General features: G+C 38.1%; 1 protein-coding gene across 1 annotated transcript; it reads right to left on the bottom strand.

Annotated features, from left to right (window-relative positions):
- Positions 1–23,059: 23,059 nt before the first annotated feature.
- LOC115961254 (uncharacterized mitochondrial protein AtMg00860-like) lies at positions 23,060–23,449 on the bottom strand. Its single transcript, XM_031080260.1, has one exon. The coding sequence runs from the start codon at positions 23,447–23,449 to the stop codon at positions 23,060–23,062; it is 390 nt and encodes a 129-aa protein (XP_030936120.1).
- Positions 23,450–27,560: the final 4,111 nt, after the last annotated feature.

The following is a 27,560-nucleotide window of genomic DNA, read 5'->3' as shown; positions in this document are numbered from 1 at the left end:
TGATAGTAAATACTAGTAGTATAAGTACTAATTAATAAAGTGGTAGGAAAGGTATACATGAACTTGTTAGCTAATAAAGTTGAATGTTATGTATGTTTGGTGCTCTGGTTAGCTACTGACCTACTCGTTCATTTTGTAATAGAATCTATATCAAATTCCTGGACATTTTATAGGTAAACTTAGATACAAATCTGAAGTTGTTCAACCTTAATTTCACAAATTAAATTTAATCATTTGTTTGCATTGACCAATCAGTGACATGATTGAATTGAATTGAATTATTATTGGAAAAGATAATACTATTTTTTCTACGATAATCAATACAATCACATGTAGTTGAACTCTAGTCAATTTATTAGAAGTATTTGGAAAAATTATATTTTAAAGCTCCTACTTTAAGAGAACAAATTAGACCCACAATCCATGTTAAAACCCAAATACAATATAGTTCCAGGGTAAAGATTAATTAGATTAGATTTTTATTTTTATTTTAACTTTCTGTTGAAATTATAGAGTTTGATTTGATACAGTTTCAAACTATATGAATTAAAAAGCAATTTTCCCTAATAATGAACACCATTGTCATGACAACTGTATTTTACATGAATTTGTGCCCTAGTTATGCTTCAAAACCCAGTTCAAAACCAAACCCAACAAAGCTAAAACGGCAACAATAATAATGAATAGAGAAATAGAGAAAAACTTAAGAAGCCACACTCAAATTAGAGTACATGCACAAGCCACACTTATCTCAGATTACATGCAATTAAAGGGTAAAAAAATTGAACTCAGCATTTATAAATTACCTTAATACGTTTCTAATCCTTTAACTCTAAAGATGGATTGGGTTGACCTTCGGCTATGGTGAGAGTTTTGGGTGTGGGTTTGCATTGAGCTTCGACCTACGAGTAGAAATAAGAGAACATGAAGCTGTGAACTTGGAAAAGGTCTACTCTGAATGGATTGAGGGAGGGACAAAACGGATTGAGGGTGGAAGACAGAACGGATTGAGGATGGCTACTGATTAGACTGAGGGAGGGAGACAAATTGTTTTGGAGACGTTATATTCAAAATTCCAATTTATTCTGCATATAACTCGATTTCTACATTGCCAAGTTCTAAATAGTTATGCGGGAATATTTTATTGCTCAAAAGCCACGCTGGACACCACCGTGGCAAGAACCTGCCCATAACTCGACTTTATAATAGTCGAGTTATAAAAGTAACTCAATTATTGGGTGGTCGAGTATCGAAATAGGGACACGCCCCTATATAGTTTGGAAATAGGGGCATATTGCCAAATATTTTGCCCAATGGGGGCAAAAGGCTAGAATCCCCTCAATAAGACTGTGTAAGGATTTTTCTCTTACATTTTATAAGGAGTTTTTTTTTTTTTTAATTTTTTTTTTTTATTTTTTTTTTATGGTATCAAATTTCTTGCACAAATTTAACACTAGAACTGGAAAAAGTAAAAGGCAGAAACTAAAATATGGAATTTCTCCTAGTAGGGTAGGTAGTCCACGGGATGTGGAATTTATTTATTTTTTAATTTTAGGCATATAATAGGGTTTTAAACTACTAATATCTCTCACCCTCCATGGCATCATATTACTTTTACAAGTAGAATATCTGAATATGTATTATTAATTTGTTATAGAGCTCTTTTTTTTTGTAAACATTTGTAATAGAATTCATCAGTATGTTCAAAACTTCAAATGGCATACTTGAGTAATCCAATTCCAAGGTAAAATAGGCTCATTTTATTTGTACTTGGTATTTTTCAGCACCATCAAAAGTAGTGAAAATTGTGAATTAGTTTTACAATCAATATTCATGATAAGGAAACGAATTAAACGTTGATAAGTGGTTCTTTACATGCATGGACGGCTGGGACAAAGAATTAAAATTTTGGTCAACCATCGATTTAAAATAAAATCTTGGTCCCCCCTTAACAAAAAATAATGTTCTTTTTCATTAATATGAAAACATTGAAATGTGTCAACACTCAAGTATGACTTGGCAAGTGGCAACACGTGGTAGTGGTCAAAGGCATGCAAAGGATTAATTGTAATTGCTTGAGGCTTACCCAAGAGAAACTGGGATTGTTGGAATTGTTGCTCAATGCTAATGGATGACAGTAAAACTTGTGGAAAACATGACCATTTCCTTGGTAATACGTGCCTTGCCATTACAAACTGTGAGGTAGATTTTCTTCCTTTCATTCTTCTTGGACCATGCATTTGTATGTTCTTGGGGGAATGGGGAGGAAATCGTCTTCCCTCCAATATTTACTATAATTTATTTGAAACCTAATACTTAAGAATTCAACAACTAATGGTTTCAATAATCTCTTTTGGCCCTTTTTAGTTAGTGTACAAAACAAGAATTTTCTGTTTTCTTTGACAAAAATGCAATTGTGAAGCACTCCAATCCTCACTTTGAGATCACAACTTTGAACATTTGCAATAAGTATACATAAAATAAATTAAAATAATTGATACCATACATTCAAAGAACTTTTCAAAATTTTCTGTTCAAATTTCAAACTAAAGAAAATTCTAGGGGAAAAACTTTTGTTGGATTCTTTTTAGATTTATATATCCATGGTTCAATCGCAATCCTAATCGAGTTAGCTTACGAGACCATAATCTTGTCAACTTGTGATCCCCAAAATTAAACTTGTTTTCAAGGATTGGTTCAATATAATTTGATGTCTGAGATAATAAATTTAAGCGAGATATTTTATTATATATAAATAGTAATAAGTATTTCTCAAAGAAAAATAAGTAATAAGTAATATTTATTTAATTATTTAGATTATAGTTTTTATTTAAAATCTATTCTTCTTAATTTTTGAAAAAAATAATAATTACTAATTAAGTATGTTATATTTTTATTGTTAATAAAAAAATTTCCAAAAAATTCTTTTATGAGGCTTACTTACCTCTCTCTCTCTCTCTCTCTCTCTCAATGTTGCACTACAACAAAATGTATTTTCAATGACGAAACAATTCGTTACTAAAAGTCCAGTTTTTCGTCACTAAGGACCTTTGGTGACGAAATTGGACTTTTAGTGACGAAACTCATTTCGTCACTGTAGCCCCGTCACTAAAAGTCTTGGTGACGAAAAATTTCGTCACTAAAAGTCCGATTTGATTTAAAAAAAAAAAAAAAAAAAAAACTTTTAGTGACGAAAACATTTCGTCACTAGATGTTTTCCTTACTAAAAACACTATTTAGTGACGAAAATATTTTGTCACTAAAACTATTTTTAAGAAAATCCAGGCACATATAGCGACAAAAATTTTCGTTACTAAAACCATTTCTTACAAAAAATTGCTATATTTAGCAACGAAAAAATTCATCACTAAAACTTATTTTTTGTTTTTATTTTTTTTATAGCTTTGATATTAACTTGTAACCTGTCATTACATTATTAAAACCTCACATTTGAATAACACATTTATTTCAACAACACATTTATAAAAAAAGATCCATACATTCCACAAGTAAAAAATAAAATAAGTATCCAATTCAAACTCCTTCCATACAATAATTGTTCACAACACATACAATAACTTAAGATGTTTTATAACAATACAAAAAGTGTAGCATAATATAATTAGAACCAACGGAAGATGTCCTTATATGTCTTCAAGTAATGCCAAAAGTAAATCCCCTAAAACCACCAATAAGAAATCTGTCCAAATATAAAAACAATACTACATTAAAATTGCAAAGTAAAAACATTAACTATTTTATAAGAAACATTTATAACAATGCATTAAGAGTAACCACACCAATGAATTAAAATCACAACTCCTAATGTATAAGTTGTAGAAAGCAAATATAAATTTTCAAGTGTAATATAATACAATTAGTTTCAAATAATACATCAAAAACCCACCACAAAGCCAATCACAAACATCACAAGTATAGAGTTTTTACAAGTATTGAAATCAATTAAAGTACTATTCATCACATCTAATCAACAATACTCATTAACATTTGCAAGAAATGAAAAAAAACTCCCAATATTAGTTTAAACCACCTTATAACACCATGCAAGTCACCCACTTGCTTCAACACAACATACCACCACAAAACCAATCACAAACATCACAACTATAATGCTTACAAGTATTTAAATGAAATAAAATATTATTCATCACATCTAATTAACAATACTTATTTATATTTGCAAGAAATGAAAAACACTTTCAATATTAGTTTAAACCACCTTATAATACCATGCAAGTCACCCGCTTGCTCCAACACAACAACCCACCACAAAACCAATTTCCAACATCACAAGTATAGAGTTTTACAAGTATTTAAATCAAATAAAATACTATTCATCACATCTAATTAACAATGCTCATTCACATTTGCAAGAATTGAAAAACACTCCCAATATGTATTTAAACCACCTTATAACACCATGCAAGCCACCTGCCTGCTCCAATACAACATACCACCATAAATCCAATTTCTAACATCACAAGTATAGAGTTTTATAAGGTTTTTAACTAAAATTTACTTACTTTGCTCAAGCTAAACTTACAACTTTCAGAAAAAATCCAAAGTTATTGCAAATAATGTGTATTTAGCATACAAAAGAAAAGTTAAATTTATAAGTACTTCAGTCTTGAAAATGATCCTCTCATAAATTACTACACACACTCATAGCGTACACATGTAATATAGGTAGTGTTTACTACAATCAGAAAAGTGATGAGGAGAAAAGCCTGAATGAGTTGCACTTCTATTGCAAAAACCGACACATTGTAGGTTCCAATTGTCAAAGAAAAACGAAGCACTCTTACCTTTCTAATGCACTTTACGTTTCCACTTTCTACCTTCCCCTCATAAGCTCCACATGTCTCAAAAGACACGAAAACTAACTTACTTTTTTAACAAATACATTTTAACCAGGAAATTAAATCTTAAAGAACAAACCTTTTTATTTATTTATTATTATGTGGGTTTCACAATATTCAAAATAATATAATGAAATTGGAGCTTCAAGATAAAAACAAAAAGGCCAAGCAAATAAGATTCCACACAAAAAGGGTGTTAAAGCACCAACAATACACCAGGTGGGATGATAACAGGATGGCACTACTTTGTACCAACATCACCATCATTGTATGCATAGAGCCATTTGAGAACCCCCAAATTCAAGAAATTGGATTGAACAAGTCTTAAGCACGACATGCTCATGAAGGACTTTCTTGTGCATTGACACTAACGATAACTTTATATTCAACAACCAAGTTCTCCAATAAAGAACTTAAAATACAAAGGAGGAAATGTTTGTGGAATCAAGAATTAGCTCACCTGGCAAGATAAGTAAGTCCATTTAGAAATGCAGGGACACTGAAACGAATGATCACAAATTGTACTTAGTATTCCACTAGTGTTCGTGTCCAATCTCTCTAACATTCACACACCAAACCAAAAGAAAACCATTCAAGCATTAATTCTCAATTTTAATCCATACCAAAACATAAATGAAACCAAAAAAAAAAAAAACTCTAACACATCAAAGTTACATGAATTGATAGCCATAGTCTTTCACAAAAGGTAACCACTTAAACATAAAAACCCAGCTCCCACATTTTCTTTGCAACCAAATAAAACTCAGAAAAAATTAAATCTTTTATACATCAACCTCACAAAAGCCAAGAACTTAAACATACCAAAAAAAAAAAAAAAACCATTCTTTTTATTAAAGCACAGTAACAACAAGCATATAAGCACAAAATAATCACAAAATCAATTTAATTCCATACTCAACCAAGATCAAATTTTCACAAAATTGAACAATAAAAAAATCGAAAATTATAAATTATAAATTAAAAAAATCAATGCAATTGCTATGAATGCCACAAAGATCAAAATCAACCATAAAGTACTATCAAGTTAAATTGAAAAAAGAAAAAGAAAAAAAGGATAGGATTGAAGAATCACTCACCAAGACAAACTTGGTACACTTGGCAGGAGCTCGAAAGCTAGATCGGCGAAGGGGCGGAGCTCGAACTCGGGGAAGGCGAAGGGTCAAAGCTCAGGGAAGGCGAAGGGTTGGAGTCAAAAGACGAAGGGTCAGAGATTGGGGAAGGCAAAGGGTCGGAGATCGGGGAATGCGAAGGGTCGGAGCTCGAAAAGCGAATCGACGACGGAATGCTCTCAAATCGGCGATGATCGACGACGGTTTTCTCTTACCATCGCGAATGGGCTCTTATCAACGACGGTTTTCTCTTACCGTCGTAAATGGGCTCTTATCGGCAACAGTTTTCTCTTATCGTCGTGAATGGGCTCTTATCAGCGACGGTTTTCTCTTACTAGCGTCAGTTGGGATCTTTTGGGAGTGGCGTCGGTAAGAGAAAACCGTGTACTTGGGAGCTGTGTTATTTAGGAGCTGAAGAGTGAAATAAAACAGGGGTGGGGTATTTATAGTGAAGTCTTTAGTGACAAAATGTTTTGTCGCTATTGCTTCCTCTTCGTCACAAAAAGTATTAGGCTTTTAAGTTTTTAGTGATGAATGTCAATTTTGTCACTAAAGAACCTAGGTTTTGTAAAGATTTTTAGAGACGAAATTCATATTTCGTCACTATAGCATACTTTTAGTGACGAAATGTGATTTCGTCACTAAAATAATGAAGTGCAAAACTATTATTATTTTTAGTGACGACTATTTTTCGTCGCTAATTCTTCCCTATAGCGATGAAAGAATTTTCGTCACTAATACTATCCATAGCAATACCTACAGTTACAAAATATTTTTTCACTAAAAATTTCCAACTTTTAGTGACGAAATATTTCATCACTATAGATTAATTAAGCTCACGCCAAAGTTTCCCTCCAATGGCGCCCATTTTTCAGATCATAATAGCGACGAAATTTATTTTTCGTTGCTAAATGTTATAATTTTTTTCATTATTAGTGACGAAATTCATATTTCGTCACTAAAGCTGTATTTTTAATGACGAAAAATATTTCCTCACTAATTTTCGTCACTAAAAATACATTTTGTTGTAGTAATTGGGTCATCTGGGTGCGTTTTATTTTCTCAACACTAGAATCATATGTTCATGTAGAAATTTAAAATTAAAAGTATTTATAAATAAAAGAATATGTTCACGTAGAAATTTAAATTTAAAAGTATTTATAAATAAGAGAATAATATTTTCCATAAGTAAATTTAAAAATGTAGAACAAAAGAAGCTATTTTCTTTGCAACTTCATTTCATTCATCTCATAACCTCAACATTCACAATCAAAAATGGAATTTCAAAAAATTTCTCATTAATTATATATAAAAATAAATAAACTTATTTATCTTAATGTAAACTGTGAAAATAGGTTTAGAGATAATAGAAAAGTGGGTTGTTCATGACTTTTTTTTTTAGTAAATGAGAGAGAGAGAGTGTTTTTTTTGGGGGGGGGGGGGGGGAATAAGGCAAATAGGTTTATTTAAGTTGATGAGAAAAATAGTGAAAATGTATATAGACTTCTCGTTTGTGTGTGTGTAGGATCCACATGTTGTCCAAAAGAGGACTTATGAGATCGTTTCATAAGATATTTTTTCCTTATTTATGATCTTAGCCAATTGCCTAATAGTGTGTTTGATGGAGGGGGAGGAGAAAGAAGTTAAGAGGAGCGGAAGCAAGGTCGAACCCAAGTGGGGGCCCGGACCCCCCTGGGCCTAAATTTTTTTTTAGTAGTTTATTTTTCAGTAAAAAATAAAAAATTTAGACTTGGGCCCCTTTACTTTGTACCTTGGGCCCCTCCTCCAAAATCATGAATCATTAACCTAGCCCATGCATGTAAATCTTTTTTTTTTTTTAAATGTAAAGAAACAATAGTGTTTGTGTATTAAGAAATAATAGTGTTTTGCGTCTTTTGTTTTTGTTGGTAAATGATTGCATTTTAATATATTAAGAAACAATGATTTTTGTGTATTTGTTTTGGTTGAAAGTTTCTTAATACTATATGGATGTGTATTTGAATTTTTTTTATTTATTTAATTTTTCCCTTATCTTCAGCCCCCCTTATAGCTTGAAATCCTGGGCCTGTCCTTGAGGGGAAGAGTGGTGTTAATTAACCTTGTTTGGATGTGTTTTAAAAGGAATAGAGAAGGCATTAGAGGGGATTTGGAGGTTTATCATTTTAAATTCCCCCAAATTGAGGAAATTTGTAGTTCAACTTATATTTAAAAATAAATAAATTTTCAAATTTACCATTATATTGACAATTTATATCTATTTCATTAAATGGAATAAAAAGAGGGGTATAATTGTAATTTAAATGATGTCTTACCATTTCATTTTATTCCCATTTTTTTTTTGTAAAACATCTAAATAAAGAGGAGGAGTATCTATTCTCCTCTCCCTACTTAATTTTTAAAACATCCAAATAAGGTCCCCCTTCTTCAGCTCATATATATCATCTATTCTCTTCTTACTACAACAAAATGTATTTTTAGCTACGAAAATTAGTGAGGAAATATTTTTTGTCACTAAAAGTAGAGCTTTAGCGATGAAATATGAATTTCGTCACTAATAATGAAAAAAAAAACTATAACATTTAGCGACGAAACATAATTTTCGTCGCTATTGTGATCTAAAAAATGGGTGCCAGCAACGAAAACTTTGGGGCGAACTTAATTAATCTATAGCGACGAAATATTCCGTAGCTAAAAGTTGAAATTTTTTGTGATGAAATATTTCATCACTGTAGGTATTGTTGTGGATAGTATCAATGATGAAAACATTTAGCGACAAAAAATAATCGTCACTAAAAGTAATCGTGGTTTTACATTCCATTGTTTTAGCAACGAAATCACAAGTCGTCACTAAAAGTATGCTATAGCGACGAAATGGATTTCGTCGCTAAAAACATTTAAACCTTGATACCTATTGGAACAAAATGGACTTCGTCACTAAAGACCTGACTATATATATCCCCCTTTTATTTCTTCATAACTTCCCCAAAGTCTGAGCACACTCTCCTTGCCACGCCGTCGATACCCATTCTCCTTGCTCATCTAACCCACGCTGCCTCCCATAGGTTCGCCGTCCCTTCACCTTCCCACCAGTTTGACGATCTTGGAATCTCCACCCGGAGCGACCTAGCGTCTCGATTCTTGCAACTTCAGCGACCCATTGTCTCCTCTCCAACGGCGATCTCGCCTCCGCGTTTGTGTGACCTTCCTTGTCGTCTCTACCACCATACTCTTCTCTACCTCTTCACCTCCATCATCATAATCACACTGTTCATCTTTTTTTCTTTTTCTTTTTCTTTTTTTTCAAAATTCTTTTAATTTTATTTTAATTCTTTGAATCTCTTTGGCGTGATTGTAATTGCTTTGAATTTTTTGAGTTAATTGTTATTCATGTAATTGCTTTGAATGTTTGGTTTGCATCAATTATTTATTTTTAGTTTTTTTCCTAGTTATCACTATGAAGTCGCTTCGTTTTAAATTGAGAGGTGTTCAAGGAGATTCTAAAAATGGTGAGCAAGGAAACCCTGATCAACATCTTCAAGCTTCGGCTTGTTGCAAGCATTTTACTGCTTATGATTTGGACGATTGGAATGGTGTGGACCGGTTTCATTTTGATGCTCGAGTAAGTATTTCTACTTTTTCAAGAATGTTTTTTTTTTTTTTTTTTTTTTTTTTGCTCTCTCTTGTTTTTGTTTCTGTTTTTGTTTCAATGATTCCTCCTTGGTACAGGTGTGTTACTTTTTTTTTGTTTTAAAATGAATTTAATGCAAATTGGATTGGTGGATGGGCTTTTATTGTTTCATGGCGTTTTTTGCTAATGATTTGTGGGTTTTGTTTTATTGATTCTTAGTTAATAACAGAAATAATTGTTTTTCATCGGTTTATCTTTTGAGTTTTGCGTTTGTTTGGGGGTAAAAAAGTAGCTTCAAAAGAAAACTAGTGAAAGAAAAGCAAGCCACTAGAGAAATGGGATTCTTTTTTTACAAAAGTTGTAGTACATTTGGGTTTTAAAAACTAGTACGGTGAAAGAACCGGAAAAGGAGTTAATTACTGGTTTTATAGCCGGACCAGAGTCCAACCGATGGTCGAACCGGTGACGTCATAAATAATTTAATTATTATTTATTTAAATTATATAAATAATTAATATTTTTAATATACTAAAACTAACAAACTAATAGTAATAAATATGTTTCTTTTAAAAAAAAAAAAACAAGTATATAAGTATATAACATCTTTTCAAAGAATTTAACATAATAACATTACAAAACAATCATCCTTAACATAATAAACTTTCAACAAAACCAGAGAAATAAGTTCATTAGTCATTACATTTACATCCAAATGGCAAATAACAAATAAATTGTGAGTAGTGTCATTTTGAACCCATCATTTTTACTTTTTCTTTCACAATTAGCATTATGATAAAAATATGTGAGCAAATTGTAGCAAAAATTATAGTACTCTAAATCTTTAACTGTTAGGACATATGTGATTCACTTGTTAGGAACATATGTCACTATTTTATGTAATTGGCTAATCTTTTGACAAAACGCACTTTACTTGTATTTGGGTAGATCTAGGATGTGTTTAATACTTCAAGAAACATGTTGTTCAAATCTAGTATTAAAGCCATGAAGATTGGACCAATAAACAAGTAAAGAAAAGCTGTTTACTAAAGCTGGACAGATAGCTCGACACCTGCAGACAGATAGCTCATTACCTACTCGACAGATAGCTATCTATCGAGGTTTAATAAGACTTGACAGATACTATCTATCAAGGTTTAATAAGGCTCGACAGATACTATTTATCAAGGTATCTATCGAGGTTACGAGAATTCAGATTTTCAGATATGATTTTCGGCCCATGCTTATGTATTTGTGTAGGGTTTCTTTTCTCACAACCCTAGACATATATAAAGCTTATTTTAGAGACCGTCACATAAGAGAATACAAGGAGAACATATGCAAAAAGTGACCAATGCCTTATTCTTTCTGAAAAAAACTACTATGTCTTTGCGCCTTAGGGTTTTGTAACCAAGTACTTCTCGATCTTCATTGTTGATGAAGTGAAGAACTTTGCAGCCAAAATCTTTTTCAAGTTGGTGTGTTAGTCATGTACTGGGAGCCATGTATCATTGGTTAGTCACGTACTAGAATCCGTGCAAAAAGGGTGGCGTTCATATATTGACGAGTTCAAAGGTTCTGAAGCAGTAGAAGGGTTCTGCTGTAAGTTTATCTACGAGGATTGTAGAGTCTAAGGACAAAGGTTTTGTACTAGATCTAAAACTTCTCTTTACTATAGTAGATTGCTTTTCGGGAAGGTTTCCCCCCAGGTTTTTTTTATTGTGAAACTAGTTTGTTTCATTGGTTTTCCTAGGTCATCATATCTTATCTTATTTAATTTTCCCTGTGCATGATTTTGACATGATATTGATGTTTTTTTTGTTTTAACAAGTTTTATTCATAATAAATCTAATTAACAACTTGGGTTTAAAACTTGTTAATTCTATCAACCGGTGTTTAAATTTCCCAACATTAACATTTTCCCATTTGTTCACAAGAATCCAAAAAAGCAACCCCAAAACTAAAATAAGAAATAATTGCTTATTATCATCAAAAGCCGAAAATTTGTCGCCCAAAAAAAAAAATCAAAGTAAAGAGAGAGAAGAGAGAGAGAGAGAGATAAATACAAGTAAAATAGAAAAGAGAAAGAAACACAAACAGTACCAAAAAATTGAGTGATTGAGTGAGTTGAGAGAGAAGCATAATAGCGGAAATGATTGTCTCAGTGTCGATCTTAGCCATCATCATCTCTCTCCACCTCATCGCTTTCATCTTTGCCATCGGCGCTGAACGACGTCGTAGCATGGTAACTCTCTCTCTCTCTCTCTCTCTCTCTCTCTCTCTCTCTCTCTCTCTCTCTCTCTCTCTCTCTCTCTCTCTCTCTCTCTGTAGTTGAAGCTAGCTAAGCTAACACATGCACTTGACTATTGTACTGTACTGTGTGAACAAGCTAAGGTTGTTCTTGATGAGTACGATGAGAGAACGTACTGCGTGTATGCCTCGGACGCGTCGACGTTGAACGGGTTGTCAGTGTTTAGGCTGTTACTGATAAGCCAAACGGTGCTTAACGGCGTCACTAGGTGTCTCTGCTTCGGTAAAGGCCTTGTCACTAGCCGCTCCACCACTTGTGAGATGGTGAGACTTGAGAGTTGAGAGGCGTGAGAGAACACTGAGAGTGAGAAATGAGAAGAACTGAGATCAGATGAGAGTGTGAGAGTGTTAGGGTTAGTTTTTAAGGTTAAACACTTAAACGACGTAGTTTTAGGTAGGGAAAGGACAAATCGGTCAGTAACCAGTTCATCTGCATCGGTTTCCAGTTCTCAGGTTGAACCGGTTGGTTTTTACTATTTATCGGTTTTTAGGCCATTTTCGGTTTTACGCCATAACTGGACTGGATTGAAGGCCAGTTCTCGATTGAACCGGTCGGACTAGCCAGTCTGATTCGGTTTTTAAAACTATGCATTTGGGACAAAATAGATATTTCCAATAAACATGTATGTAATTATAATTAACCTATGACAGACTGACGGTGTTGTCTTTAATACTCACTAGACTACACTACCGACTTGAGTGATACTATGGGCACTACTCCAATGTACCATGGTATGAACTTGAAATTTTTTTTTTTAAAATAAAACAATTATATGAACTTTGAGTATAAGATAAAATAAATAATAATTAAAAATGTTTATTTATTATATTATTGGTATCAAATTATAATCACTATCACATCATTCATATTTGGTTTTTACTAACCCACGCCCTTAAGATCTATGTTAGTAAATCATTTTAAGAATTTTTTTTATAGAAAACTAATTTTGGTTGACAATTTTTTTAATAAAAAATTTATAAAATAGATTACGTTAACCGGATGCCTTCATATATTACCAACAAACATTGTATTAAAATGATCTATTTAACATTTTCTTTTGTGTTTAAGTCAAGTTAGTCTCACTTCAATAGATTTTCTGTACAAAATCTTTATCTACAACACTATAACAGCAATTACATTAAGCTTTTTAGCTACTTATTTTTTATCTGGGTTTCAGGTCTCATTGCAAGAGTTAGCAGACACCTACCAACCTCCTTTCCAGAGTTGTGTAGAGTAGGGGAAAGCTGGTGGAATGATGTGTGCCTATAACTGTGTCAATGGGGTCCCAGCCTGTGCCGACTTCAATCTCTTGTCCTTGACTGCTAGAGGAAAATGGGGTTTCAATGGGTAATTATTATTATGTTATTCTATGCATTAATCAATAATAATGTGTGAAGAGGATTACCAAAAAAGGAAAAAGTTATGTGCAAAGAATTGTTGTTTGAAATGATAATTTGAGGAGTTGAAAACCCCTTACATGCAAATAATTGCTGACTAAATTGCTGCTTTTGAAAAATGATCAACTACATAGGGTTCGTTTGGATTGAACTTATTGTTGCTGAAACTGAAAATTGAAAACTGAAAACTGAAAATACTGTAGCAAAATAATTTTTAAATGTGTAAGTAGTACCGTGAGACCCATTTTTAATATTTTTTTATGAATAAAGTGGTTGTGGATCCCATAAACAGTACCGCTACAGTACCGCTACAGTGTTATTTGTCCCCTCCTTTCTGCAGAATGTAAGGTTGGGGGATAGTATACCTTATTAAGGGCTCGGAGCTCTGATTCAACACTAACCCCTAGCTGCATTCAGGGCTTCACCCCAGACCTCCAGGCAAAAGGCCCAAGCAACATCCCTAAGCTAGGTTGTAAGACTTTAAGCAGTCTTAGTCATGCCTGCATCATAGGCATCCTACTCGGCCTTAGCCCTTTCAGCATCCTTAGCCTCCAACTGCTTTTGTTGTTGTTTAGCCTTCACCATGCCAAGGCCAGTTGAATTTCAGCCTTCTTCTGAGAAGCCCTTGCCTCCTCTACCTGTTTCTCAAACCAAGCCAAGGAAGACTCAGCATTTTTTTCTTGATTTTTCTACCTTTGCCAAGTGGAAGAAAGTGTCCTTCAGCCTCTTCTTAGTCTTGGCATGGGCCTTCTTAGTGGCCTTTAAGTTTGCCCTCAGCCTCACGAGCTTGGCCTAGGGCGTGTGTACACACAATTTTCGTAAAACATAAATCACACGATCACGAAATAGTTTAACAGATTATCTATTGTATTGATTTGTATATATATGAGTACAATCTTCTGTATGATTCTTTACAATGAAAGAATACAATAAAACTCCTCTGATTCGATCTCCAAGAAACGTTACGATCCGAAGGGGCTATGAAGCTTGATCTTGAATTGTGATTTGATGTCTCCAAGTTGAATGAATAGTTGAATGTGCTTGATTTGATGTGAGGGCCGCTGGCTTGGTCTCGAACTAGGTTAAAGGAGAATCCCCACTTTGATTTGAAGAAGTAGGAATAGGCCTTGATGAGCAATGGAATTCTTGTGAACTTTAGAGATGACTCTCTATTTTGGCAGTGTCGGTAGTGTTTTCTCTCTAAGTGTTTTCCCCTTTTCTCATAGGAGAAACCTCTATTTATAGGCAACTCAATAGTATTTAATTTGGAATTTTCTCTCAGCATTTATTGAGAGTTGAATTATATATGAATTTAATTTGGTATTTCATTTAATAAGAACTTTCCATATAGGTCTTTTCTTCTGACGCTACCATATGGCTTTCTTCATTTGATGTTGCCACATGGCTTGATTTCATTTGCTGATCGTCCACATCATCAATTAGAAATTAATTTGATCACAAATATTTATTATGAACAATCGGACGGTAGTGAATTCATCATAAAATTTTGATGTCTACAAATGCCCCCACTTCAATATTCGGCTTTGCGTCTTTCTGATGCAAGTAAGACGAGGCTTGAAGTATTCTTTCATTTTATTTTATTTTTATTTTTATTTATTTATTTTTACAATGGACTTGGTTTTACGGATACACAGGGCTTTCATCCAAGTGAAGTATGGGCTTCTTTCATCCCAATGTTGTATATTACAGCTTTGCCATCCAAGATGTCTTTTGGTTGCAACTTTTTTTTTTTTTTTTTTTTTTTTTACAATGGACTTTCACCTTCGCGGGCCTGATCACACACAAGGGACATCCTCTTTGGAGTGCAAGCCCACCTTAGTTTTGTTAGGCAAATCAGTGCCGTAATTGTCTTGCTCAGCAAGCATATCTTTTCTTTAGCTGCACTCTTGCGTATCACTAGGGCTTCTTGCGAGTACCACCTCTATAAAAGGGGGTGATGTTTCATGGGTTAGAGGCAATTGAGCGCCGTTTTTTTTTTTTTTTTTTTTTTTTTTTTTTTTTTTTTTCTTGAGTTATTTTTTCTTTTCTTTTCTTCAGTTGTAGCAGGCATTCTTCCTCTTTTTCCATTCTTTTTTGTGCTTGTCTTTGTATTTTCTTTATTATTATTTTGTGTTGAACGACTTGATTTACTCTGTGCAGGTCATAGAAGTGGCACTGCGTGAGTCGAGCATCAATTTCAAGCGAGTTAGCCTCATGTCCTTCTTGTCTCGGCGTCCGACGGATTCGAGCAACAGCGGTCTTCTTGTCACCTCCGAGTTTGTAAGCTTCATCAGTGCATCCATTCCACTGCCCCTTGTCTCGCGACCATCGGTGTGAGTGCTTCATTTACGCAACCTTCTCACTGCCTTCGTCTTGCGGCCACTAGCACGAGAGCTTCGTCGGCGCATCCTTCCATTAGCGCGAGAACTTCATCGGTGCATCCTTCTGACTGCCTTTGCCACTGCCTTCGTCCCACAATCATCAGTGCAAGAACTTCATCGGTGCATCCTTCCATCAGAGCCACTGCCTTCGTCCCACAATCATCAGTGCAAGAACTTCATCGGTGCATCCTTCCATCAGAGCGAGAGCATCGTTGGTGCGAGACCATTGGTGTGAGTGCTTCATCTACGCAACCTTCTCACTACCTTAGTCTTGTAGTCATCAGTGCGAGAGCTTTGTCGGCGCATCTTTCCATCACTGCGAGAGCTTCGCCAGTGCGAGACCATTGGTGTGAGTGCTTCATCTACGCAACCTTCTTACTGCCTTCGTCTTGCGGCCATCAGTGCGAGAGTTTTGTCGGTGCATCCTTTCATCCCTGCAAGAGCTTCGCTGGTGCATCCTTTTGACTCCCTTCGCCACTACCTTCATCCCGTGATCATCAGTGCAAGAGCTTTGTCGGCGCATTCTTTCATCAGTGTGAGAGCATCATCGGTGCACCCTTCTGACTCCCTTTGCCACTGCCTTCGTCCCGTGATCATCAGTGCAAGAGCTTCGTCGGCGCATCCTTTCATCAGTGCGAGAGCATCATCAGTGCATCCTTCTGACTGCCTTTGCCATTGCCTTCATCTTGCAACCAACGGCGCGAGAGTTCCGTCTGCACATCCTCGCTGCCTTCGTCTTGCAACTATCAGCTGTCCTCTTTAAGCCGTGACACTGACCCTTTTGACTTTAGGTACTCCAACTCCCTGTATTTGCCGAGCTTAAACTGTAGCAATGTTTTTTGACGCTCCCGTAAGCAACGAACATGCACTAGTTCTGTGTGTCCCACTTAGTACCAAGAAATACTTGCTTGTTCATCGGCCCCACTTCTATAAGGGAGAAGGGCCCACTTTCGTGATTTCCATAGTTTTGCATGTAATAGCCCATGCCATATTATTGACACGCCCCACACTTCAATTTCACGAGAAGCATGATGGCTTCTTTGTGGTTTTGAACTTGAATACTATATTTAATGGTTAATAAGCCACGGTACACATTACCTTTAGACTTAGTATACAACATGCAAACTTCCACTTGTATGTTAATATAGCTTTAGGTGCTTGAATGTTAATATAGCTTGCTTGTGGTTTTTAGTCTCAATGCCACATGCCCTCTGTTCTAATAAGCCATGACCGCACGTGCTCCTTTTTATTATTATTATTATTATTTTTTTAAAATTTATTAGTAAAGGGCATTTGAATGAATAAGTTATTCATCCTTTTCTTTGGTTTGCTGTCAGGTGATTCAGGCTTGCCAACCCTTTGCTCGACTTGTGACTCTTCTACATTTGCTCAAGTCGTGACCTCTAAGAGCTTCTTCTTCTCCAAGTGGCTGCCATCAAGTGTGCTTCATCATGGTCATCTTTACGACTCATCGAGGACTCTCAATGATCAATCTATCACTCTCTTGCGCTTTACGAACGAACCCCTAGAGAAAGGCGTCGTCTTGAAAGTCCATCCACTTGGTAGCAGTGTACCTTCATCTTCGTCTACTGCCATTCCTCGTCCTCCTAGTCTAACTCAATGGTGGGTCGAAGCATCTCACGAACTACACGACCCGACTAGAAAGGGTTCGCATGTCTTTTCGAGGACGTTTACTTTGGCCTCCAACCTTCACTCAGCTGCAGACCATGTCGATCCATTTCCTCTCCTTGGTCGTCGGATAAGTGCGGGAGAAGTGCAATGGGCCCTACCTTCTTCCAAGACCCCTCCACTCCAATATAGGGGTGAGTTTTCCTACCTCCCTAAATATTGGAAGTGGCTAGAAGACATATTGAGCCGCACTGCTAAAGTCTTGAGTGATGCCAATATTTACGAGTTGCTGCTTGCATCATTATTCACATATGATCGGAACACCCATGTCCTGCAAGCCTTCCTAGAGTGTTGGTGTGCGGCTACAAACATGTTACACACGTCTGTAGGAGATGTCTCCATTAGCTTATGGGACCTACATTCGATCGGCGGGCTTCCCGTGTATGGCTCATTCTACGAAGAGGTCGTTCCAAACTCGAAAGACATATCATCGCTCCCCTCATGCTATCGTCATCTATTTGCTGCCTTTCATCACCTGAGTCTTGAGCTGGGTGGTTCGCACTTGGTCACTACGGCCGCATGGGTGAAGTTTTGGTTTCGTGGTAAGTCTAAATATCAGAAGCCACTGACTAGAAGGTCAATACAGAGGAAAGCAAAAGGCAAGCAATCTCATAACCCCTCTGGTAAGATCGATGCCTCCAGAATTCTGACTAAAGAAGATGAGGCTCCCTTCAATGTGCTCAAAGTGGAGAGAAGGCTTATAGAAGAGACTTGGTTAGCTGCTTTGATCTCATGTTGGCTGTGTGAGTTCGCTCTTCCCGATGGGGGATCAAACTTAATCAAGCTTGGTGTTTTCAAAAGCGCAAGTGTGACAGCTCGTGGTAAGAGATACTATCTTGCAGTCCTAGTCCTGGCCAACATTTATAGGGGCTTGAATGAAATTGTGTCTTCTAAGACTCCAAGTAAATGTGATGCCACTTTTCTTGCACACTACTTGAATGCTTGGTTGGCCGAATACTTCGACACTCACTTTGAACTTGAAGGGTATCGCTCCAAGGCTGTTCCGCACATGTTTAGATACTCTGGAGAAGGTGCAGCCAAGCATTACGACGAGGTTACAGCCTGTAAGCTATTTCATGCCGTTGGTAGCTTCAATTTTCATCGTTTGGGCCTTTTTAAAGGCCATTGAGATATTCTGGTGGATGATGACAAGCTACCTAGCTCTTATGCAGATTACTTCATTAGCCAACGCTCCAGCTACTTGGCCTCTCATCGCAGAAGTATATGTATAGTTGAACCATATAGCCTTCACCGCTTTGGTCAACAGTTCGGTTTCAATCAACACATCCCTGGGGAGCTTAATGAGGACTTTCACATTGTCACCTTAGAGCAAGTGGTATGCTTCTGGTGCTAATGTCTTCGTCTTGTTACCAATTCAAAGTTCTTGATCCCTGCTTGCCCATCTGAGCATGGGGCTCCGTGCACGAAGGACTATATGAATTGGTGGGCTAAAAGATCTGATGGTTTCTTTTCAAGTAGGGCTGAGCAACCGATTGGGAATGTAAACCCAAGCAAGATAAGACTCAAAATAAAACAGCCCAATGAAGTAGTTGAGCTCGTGAAGCGCCGAAGCAATGGGAAGCCCTCTTTTGGGATTTCGGAGGCTACCGATGAGTCTTTAGGAGGGGCGTGCATGGACAAGGCACATTCTCCTAAGCGTGGGCCTTCTTGCATAGTCTCAACACCTCAAGACGTGGAGGTGACCAAGGGTAAGGATGCGTCAAATTCTGAGCGGAACAGTGGCAATTCAAATTCCCACTGGAGACACAAAAGGTAGAGGGACAATCCCAGCAAGAATTTGGATCATGAGGGGGTCACCTAGGCAACTGACCATGGTGTTGACATGGATTTGCTTCCCAACACTTCTAGTGGCAGTGCACAAGTGAGTTTTAATTCTTTTTTTTTTATGATTTTGATCTTGAACCCATTAAAGACCTTTGTTACCTTCACGATGACCTTGAAGCTATTTCTAGTATCCAAGAACTTTTTGAGAATGACAGTCTTGGTATTCTTCCAATACAGGATGACAATTATCCTTCGAAAAGAGCAGGAGAGAAGTGTACACCAGTTGCCACTAGCCCTTCTACGAGCGAGTTTTCCATTCAAAGTCCAACAGCCTTCGATTTGGCTACTAAGGCAATTGACCCATCGCGTTCGGGGAAGACTAATGCCGCTCCTTCTTTCGACCCTATTCACATGCCTTCAAAGGACGTGACTCGAAATAAATCCATTATGTGTAGTTCGAGCATCCCGGCCACTTCAACTGTCACAAAGTTTGAACCCAATGATTTGATTTTGAAGGCCGATTGACAGCGTGCAAAAACATTAGGAGGGGACCTAATTGAGAAGGTCATCAAAACCCCTTTTACTTTGATGACTTCACTTAGGGATGGAGTCGAGAAGATTCTCCAAGTTATCGCACAAATAAAAGTTGTGGATGCAACGCCTTTAAGAGAGCGTATTTCAAAATATATGGATGATGCAGACCGATATTCTTCCCTCCATCATGCTCTTTCACAAGGCATCACGCTTGAAGACAAGGAATAGAAGCTCACCGACGCTCGACATCGTCTCACTCTTGCCCTCGACTCGAAAGCCATTAAGATCAATCAAAAAGTTGCAATCAAGGCGAACTTAGACAAGGCCTTAGCTAGAAAGGTTGAATTGAAGAAGGAACTTGAGTTGCTTTCAATGCAAAAGGCAGAGTTTACAGCGTCGAGCACCCGCTGTGATTCAAAGCTAGCCCAGCAACAAGTGATCATTTCTCAAATCAAGGGGGAGGTTTCCAAGATTGAGGCTACTCCAACTTTAGAAGCTTCTGATGATGCAAAACTTAGAGGGCTACAAGAGTTACTAGAGACTGGTAAAGAGGAGTTGAGGCATTTAGATTGGATAGGTTAATCTTTTTTTTTTCATCGATGTAGTCATTACAATGTAACGACACCTATCTCTTTATTAATAAAAATTCATTTATCTCAAGATCAATGTTTGCTTCTTCCTTGCTCCTTTTTTTTTTTTTTAATTTTTTTTTATTTTAAGTACATATGTGACTGAACTTAGTAACAAATACCAAGCTACCTACATACCCAAAAGAGATCAAGTCATAACGTAGTTCAAAGGACTTTTTTTTTTTTAAGTACATATGTGACTGAACTTAGTAATGAATACCAAGTTGCCTATGTACCCAAAAGGGATCAAGTCATAACGTAGTTCAAAGGACCCTTTTTTTTTTCCTTAACTTTTGCCTAGACTGCCTCTTTCAAGGTTTTCAACCTAGCGGGATTTTTTTTTTCCTTTTTTTTTTTTTTTTTTTGTCCCTAACTTTTGCCTAGGTCGCCTCTTTCAAGGTTTTCAACCTAGCGGGATTTTTTTTCCTTCTTTTTTTTTGTCCCTAACTTTTGCCTAGGTCGCCTCTTTCAAGGTTTTCAACTTAGCGGGATTTTTTATTTTATTTTATTATTATTTTTTTTAATGGGCAGTTTAAGCTCTTACCGAGGAGCAACTTCAAAACTTCATGCATAGTATCGCTTCAGGAACTTTGCATTTATGGGACCTACCCTCAGGCCATCTCTGTCGACTATCTTGTAAGCACCATTAGTGTAGATCTCCTGCACAACATAGGGGCCATCCCATTTTGATGTGAACTTGTTCCCAGTCTTGTGAGAGATGTTGATGGGTCTTCGCATTGCAAGTACTAGGTCCCCTACTTGGAAAGATTGGGGTCGAACTCTCTTGTTGAACGCTTGCGAAAGCCGCGCTTGGTAGCATTCAAGACGTTGTTGAGCTTCCAATCTCTTTTCATCAAGTGCTTCCAACTCTTCGAGTCTTAATCGCGCATTTTCTTCATTTGTGAGCCCTTCTTGGATGGCAATTCGAAGTGATGGAATTTGTCGCTCCAAAGGTAGGACTGCTTTGACACCATATACTAATGAATATGGAGTGGCTTGCGTGGGTGTCCTATATGTTGTTCGGTATGCCCATAAAGCTTCTCCAATCTTTTCATGCCAATCCCTCTTTGAGCGCTCTACTACCTTTTTCAACAAATTGCAAAGTGTCTTGTTGAAAGCCTCAGCAAGACCGTTGGCCGGCGCGTTATACATGGACGACTTGTATTGCTTGAACTTGAACTTCTCGCATAGTTGGGTCACCAAACTATTGTAGAATGGCTTACTGTTATCCGTGATGATATAGCGAGGGACACCATACCGATAGATCAAATGGGTTCGGATGAAGTTCACAACATTTTCCTTTTTTACTTCCCTGAGGGGTACGGCTTCCGCCCATTTAGAAAAATAGTTGGTCGCAGCTAATATGTACAGGTGACCCCTTGATGACTTAGGCAATGGCCCTACAACATCGAGTCCTCATGCATCAAAAGGCCAGGATGCGACCGTAGGGTGCAGGGGCTCCGGTGGCTGATGGATGTAATTCGCATGGAGCTGGCATGCTTCACATGTCTTTGCATAGTCCATACAATCTGTGACTATAGTGGGCCAATAATAACCCATTCGTTTTATCCGATGATACAGTTTGGGGCCAGACTGATGGGCACCACACACTCTCGAATGAGCTTCTTCCATGGCTTGATCACCTTCTTCCTTGCCAAAACATCGTAAGAATAGACCGTCAAAAGATCTCCTATAAAATGTGCCCTTGTAGTGTATAAAATAAGGCGCCCTTCACCGTACCTCAATCTTGTGGCGGGGATCTTCAGGTAGCTTACCATGTTCCAAGTAATCAATCAGGGGTCGGCGCCAATCCTCATCCTCCACTATAGATATTGATATGGCATTCGTTGCACTCAAGTATTCTTCCGTGTAAAAGAGCACCCAATGGTTGCAAACAAGGACATTTGCCTTTTCACCCTCTGACAGAGCCAACGTGGTGGCTAGGTTGGCTAGAGCATCTGCCATCCTATTCTCGTTTTTGGGAATATGCTCCAAGGAAACTTCGTCGAACTTCTCAATTAGTCATGTAGCCATCTGGAAGTAAGGAATCAACCCTTCATGTTTAACTTCGTAGTGTGTCAAAAGTTGATTGATTACCAACTTGGAATCACCGTAGACTTCTAAGTATGAGATCTTCATATCAAGGACCATTTGGAGGCCAGCAATAAGGGCTTGATACTCAGCAACGTTGTTTGAACATGATTCACTAAGCACAAAGGCGAATGGTAACACTTGTTTCTATGGCAACACGAAAACAACTCTAGCACCGGATTCTTCTCGTCATGCGGCCCCATCAAAGAACATAATCCAAGGTGGGAGGACTTCAGTGTACAATACATCTTCATCTAGAAAGTCATCTGAGAGCTCCTAATCAGCAGGAATAGGATGATCAATAAGGAAATTTGCTAGTGCTTGCCCCTTGATGGCTTTTTGGGGCACATATGTGATTTCAAACTCTTGAAAGGCCACAACCCATTTTGCCAACTGACCAGACATGATTGCCCTAGACAAGACGTATTGTACTGGATCTATCTTTGCAACCAAGTGTATTACGTGTGCTTACATGTAATGCCTTAATTTTTGAATGGAGAAGAAAAGCGCAAGACACATCTTCTCTATTGGAGAATACCTCAATTCTACCCCAGTTAGCTTTCGACTAAGGTAATACAATGCTTTCTCTTTCTCTTCTTAATTTTTTCTAAGCTAAGAGGGCCCCAAGTGATTGTTCTTGTGCAGCAATGTAGATCACTAGAGGTTTTCCTGGTATAGGCACTCCTAAGACAAGTGGGTTAAGCAAATACCTTTTAATGCTCTCAAATGCATTTCTGCAAGCCTTATCCCATTCAAAGGTGGCATATTTCCTCATCAATCGACTGAATGGTTGACATCGTCTTGCTAGATTCGATATGAAACGTTGAATGTATGCAAGATGGCCTTGTAAGCTTCGAAGCTCTCGTAGGTTCTTTGGTTCGGGCATTCTTTGGATAGCATCTATTTTAGATTGGTCCACTTCAATACCTTGATGTCGAACAATAAAGCCTAGAAACTTCCCAGACATGACGCCAAACGCACATTTGAGAGGATTCATTTTGAGTTGATATTTCCTTAGTCGATTAAATACGATGCGCAAGTCCCGTAAATGATCCCTCTTTTCTTTGTCTTAACAACTAAATCGCCAACATAACATTGCACAATTTTGTGGAGTATGTCATCAAAAATTCGTTGCATTGCCCGTTGATATGTCGCGCCAGCATTCTTGAGCCCAAAAGGCATCACCTTATAACAGTAGATCGCCTTTGGAGTTCGAAAAGCGGTGACCTTTTCATCTTCGGGTGCCATTCAAATTTGGTTGTATCCTGATGAGCCATCCATGAATGATAATGCTTCATGACCAATAGTTGCATCAACCATGAGCTCTGTATTTGGGAGTGGGAAGTCATCCTTTGGGCACACTTTATTCAAGTCTCAAAAATCAACACAAACTTGAATTTGTCCATTCTTCTTTTTGACAAGGACAATGTTTGCAATCCACTTCGAGAATTGTACCTCTTGGATGAATCCTGCTTGCTCGAGTTTGTTAACTTTTGCCTCAATTTGTGGGAGGAGTTCGGGTCGAAAGCGACGTTGGGCCTGCTTGATTAGGCGCACTCCTTGCTTTGTTGCCAACCGGTGAACTGCAATTGTTAGGTCTAAACCTGGCATCTCCTTGTACGTCCAGGCGAACACATCTTTGTACTCCATTAAAAGCCCAAAGTATTTACTTTCTTCCTCCAGCGTCAAAAGCGAACTCACGTAGATTAGGCGAGGTTCCTCATCAGTCCCTAAGTTTAATTCTTTGAGCTCATCTACAATTGCTTGCCCCCCATCTTCTATTGCCCGAGGGGCTTCATTCGATTCATCATCTAATGCATCTGATTCAGAATCAGTTTCCACTGTCACGTGGCAAGAAGGAAGGACTAGTGTCTCGTGGTCCTCCTTCCCATCATCAACTTGCTTCTCGAGCTCTTGTGTATGCACAATAGTTCGTCGCTTTACTTTAAGGGAGTTTCCTGTACTAACTTCTACAATCAACTCACGTTTCATGCGTGAAGGGACAAGGCTGTAAGCTTTGTTGCCATTTCTCTTTTGTAGATCACTCTTCCCTTCCTTGGGTCATGGGGTGTCAGTTGAGCTACTCGTAGACCCAAGCCTATCAAATGCCGACCTACGTGTACGTGAGGTTCCTTCCTTTGTAGGGAAAGAAATGCTTAATCTATTAAATACTGACTCTCGAGGAGCAGATGTTCCTAGACGGTCAAATACAGAAGATCTTGACACGGGCTTCGGCTTCCCCCCCTCCTCAACTTCAAAGGTGATGTGTTGAGACGTCGCCATTTTTCCTTTTCCTTTGGCCGAGATTCGAACTGGCTTTTGTGATGAATACCCCAGCCCGGTTCTAGGAATCTCGATTGCATAGCCTTGTTGCTTCAATTTGCTTTGGGTCGAGTTAAGCCCATGAGACTTCTCTTCCACATAATCTGAGTAAAGTTGCCCCAATTGCGGAGGATTTTTGAAATCATAGCTTGATTTTGCCAAAATTTTATACGCTTTAGGGTCAAAACCCTCTTCTGTTCTTTTGACTGGCAATGAATCTTCTTCAACAAGGCTACGTGTGGCTCTAGTGAAACCCTTGAGTGGGGGTTTTGTTGAAGCCACTTGGTCTAACTTTGGTAATGGCAAGGTGAAATCACTTTTAAGGATAGTGATATCTTCCTCTTGAAGAGGCTTTTTGTGCTTATCCTTAGTCTCCATCGTCAACCCAAATGGGGATTGCCCTTCCTTCCGTTTAGACGTGGGCACATATCGTAAGACCAGGGGTACCTCTTTCTTTTCTTCACAAAACTTCTGTCTCACTTCAGAGTCAGGTTGGGGACCTTCCGTGAGGGGCTCGCCTCCTTCCTTACGTTTTACCTTCTTCTTTTCTGCAAACTCTTCTTGTGGTACATCGGAAGTTGTGTCGTAGTCCAAGTAAAACTTGGCGTCTGCAAAGTGAGATTCTGCCGCTGTAAATGGTTGTAAATCTGCTGTCACCACTTTTATTTGCTTTCCATCGCAATACTTGAAGCATTGATGTAATGTGGAAGGTACAACACCATTCCCATGAATCCACGGTCGTCCCAACAACAAGTTATAAGAAGTCTTCGAATCGATTACATGGAAGAGCGGTCTTGCTTTCAACTCATTGATAGTCACATCTTACCGAATCGTGCCGATTGCCCTTTGACCTTCTTGGTTGAAGCCTTGGATGACGAGTCGACTTTTTGATAACTCTTCCGCAGATATGCCTAGGCGTCTCATTGTTCCTTTGGGCTTTATGTTAACGGCAGGCCCGTCGTCTATGAGGATGCGGCTTACTCTTTCCCCTCATGTGTAACCTGAGACAAAAAGTGGTCGATTGTGTGGTTTGGAGCCCAATAGGAGATCCTCATCGACGAACGTCATCTTGTCACGACAGTGAGCACATAAAGCAATCGCTTCTTCTGAGGCATGGGTTTCACTTCCCCTTCCTTGGTTACTTTGGTTTCTTCAAGGTTCACTTTTTCCTCCTTTTCGGTGAGGTCTTCTTGATCATCAACATCATGGCAAGAGACCATGTAAGTGGTTGTCATTAGGCCCTCTGTAAGAAAGCCTTTAGGGAAAAACTCACGCAGCGTGACCGACAGGAGGCCTTCCTTTTGCAATAACTCATTTGAACGAGCTCTCTCTCCTTGTTTCTTCAAACCATTTGTCTCCTTTCCCTTGGGAGCAACTTTTGAATTGCTTGCTTGGAGTTCCCTTTTCTCGTAAAGAATATGGGGTTTTGGGTTACGTTGCTTTCGAAATCTCTTGTAAGTCACAAAAGTCCAACCCTCTTTGTCACTCACCAATTTGTCATCAGTTCTATCATCATCTTGAGGGTTGAAGCATAACGTATGCATAGGCTCAAGTGTTCCGAATTGGATGTGCTTGCAATATGCCCTTGATGTTGATGGCAAGGTGAATTGCACTTCCGTTGGAGTTGGTGACTTCACAGAAATTGGGGATCCAATAGCAAACGTAGCATGATTCACCTTAGCAGTTTCATCTAGGTCTAAAAGAATTTTACCCTCCTTTGCAAGCCTTAAGATAAGGTCCTTCAAAACAAAACATTTTTCCACAGGATAACTTACAACTCGATCGTATACGCAGTATTTTGGGTCGTTGGTACGCCCCATTTCCTCTGGACGCTTGCATTCTAGAAGCTTGATCACATTCTTCTCTAATAAGTCCTCGAGCATGCCTTGAACGTCGACATCTGGAAATGGATACGTCTTTTCTTCCATCTCCTTCAAAGTCAATCGACGCTTCTCCCGTTCTTGCATCGAACCGGCCCTTTTCTCCATTCTCTTATTCTCTTTACTGGAGATCTTCACAAGCTCCACAGCAATGGCCATAGATTCCTTAACCATGGGTCTGGAAGATTTATCCCCCCTCCTCATATCTTTCTTCTCTTTACGCTGCTGGTCAACAGGCAAGCCCTTTTCTCCATGGCTAGACAGACTAAACTCCATGTCATGGGCTCGGGTAGCAAGCTCCTCAAAGGTGTGAGGTTTGATTCCTTGGAGGATATAAAGCAACCCCCACTGCATACCTTGGATGCACATCGCCACTCCTGAAGACTCAGAAAGGCGATCTTTACAGTCGAGACTCAATGAGCGCCAACGATTGATGTAGTCTACCACTGGTTCATCCTTCCATTGCTTTGTGTTGGTTAATTCCAACATGCTTACAGTACGTCGGGTACTGTAGAAATGATTCAAGAATTCCCTTTCCATTTGCTCCCAACTATCAATGGACTCAGGCTCAAGATCCATGTACCATTCAAAGGCATTTCCTCGAAGAGTACACACGAATTGCTTAGTGAGCAAGTCCCTATCCGTACCAGCGTTATTGATAGTCTCGATGAAATGAGCGATATGTTGCTTTGGATTCCCTCTTCCGTCGAACTGCTGAAACTTAGGAGGTTGGTAACCCGCAGGCATTTGTAAAATGTCAATCCTCTTGGTGTATGGTTTTGAATACATCAGAGAGCTTTGTGGTGCCCCACCATATTGAGCTCGAATGGTGTTCGTTATTATGTCCTGTAGTTGCTGGACCGATAAAGATGAAATTGAGGTGGAGCTCCCTTATGGACCATCAGC

This window comes from Quercus lobata, chromosome 9, assembly GCF_001633185.2.
Source record: "Quercus lobata isolate SW786 chromosome 9, ValleyOak3.0 Primary Assembly, whole genome shotgun sequence".
Lineage (NCBI taxonomy): Eukaryota > Viridiplantae > Streptophyta > Magnoliopsida > Fagales > Fagaceae > Quercus > Quercus lobata.
This window is presented reverse-complemented; position numbering and strand designations above follow the sequence as displayed.

What these genes read in the sequence shown, in the direction of transcription:
- LOC115961254 (XM_031080260.1), bottom strand. Translation starts at nt 23,449, where the DNA reads ATGAATCCTCTCAAATGTGCGTTTGGCGTCATGTCTGGGAAGTTTCTA.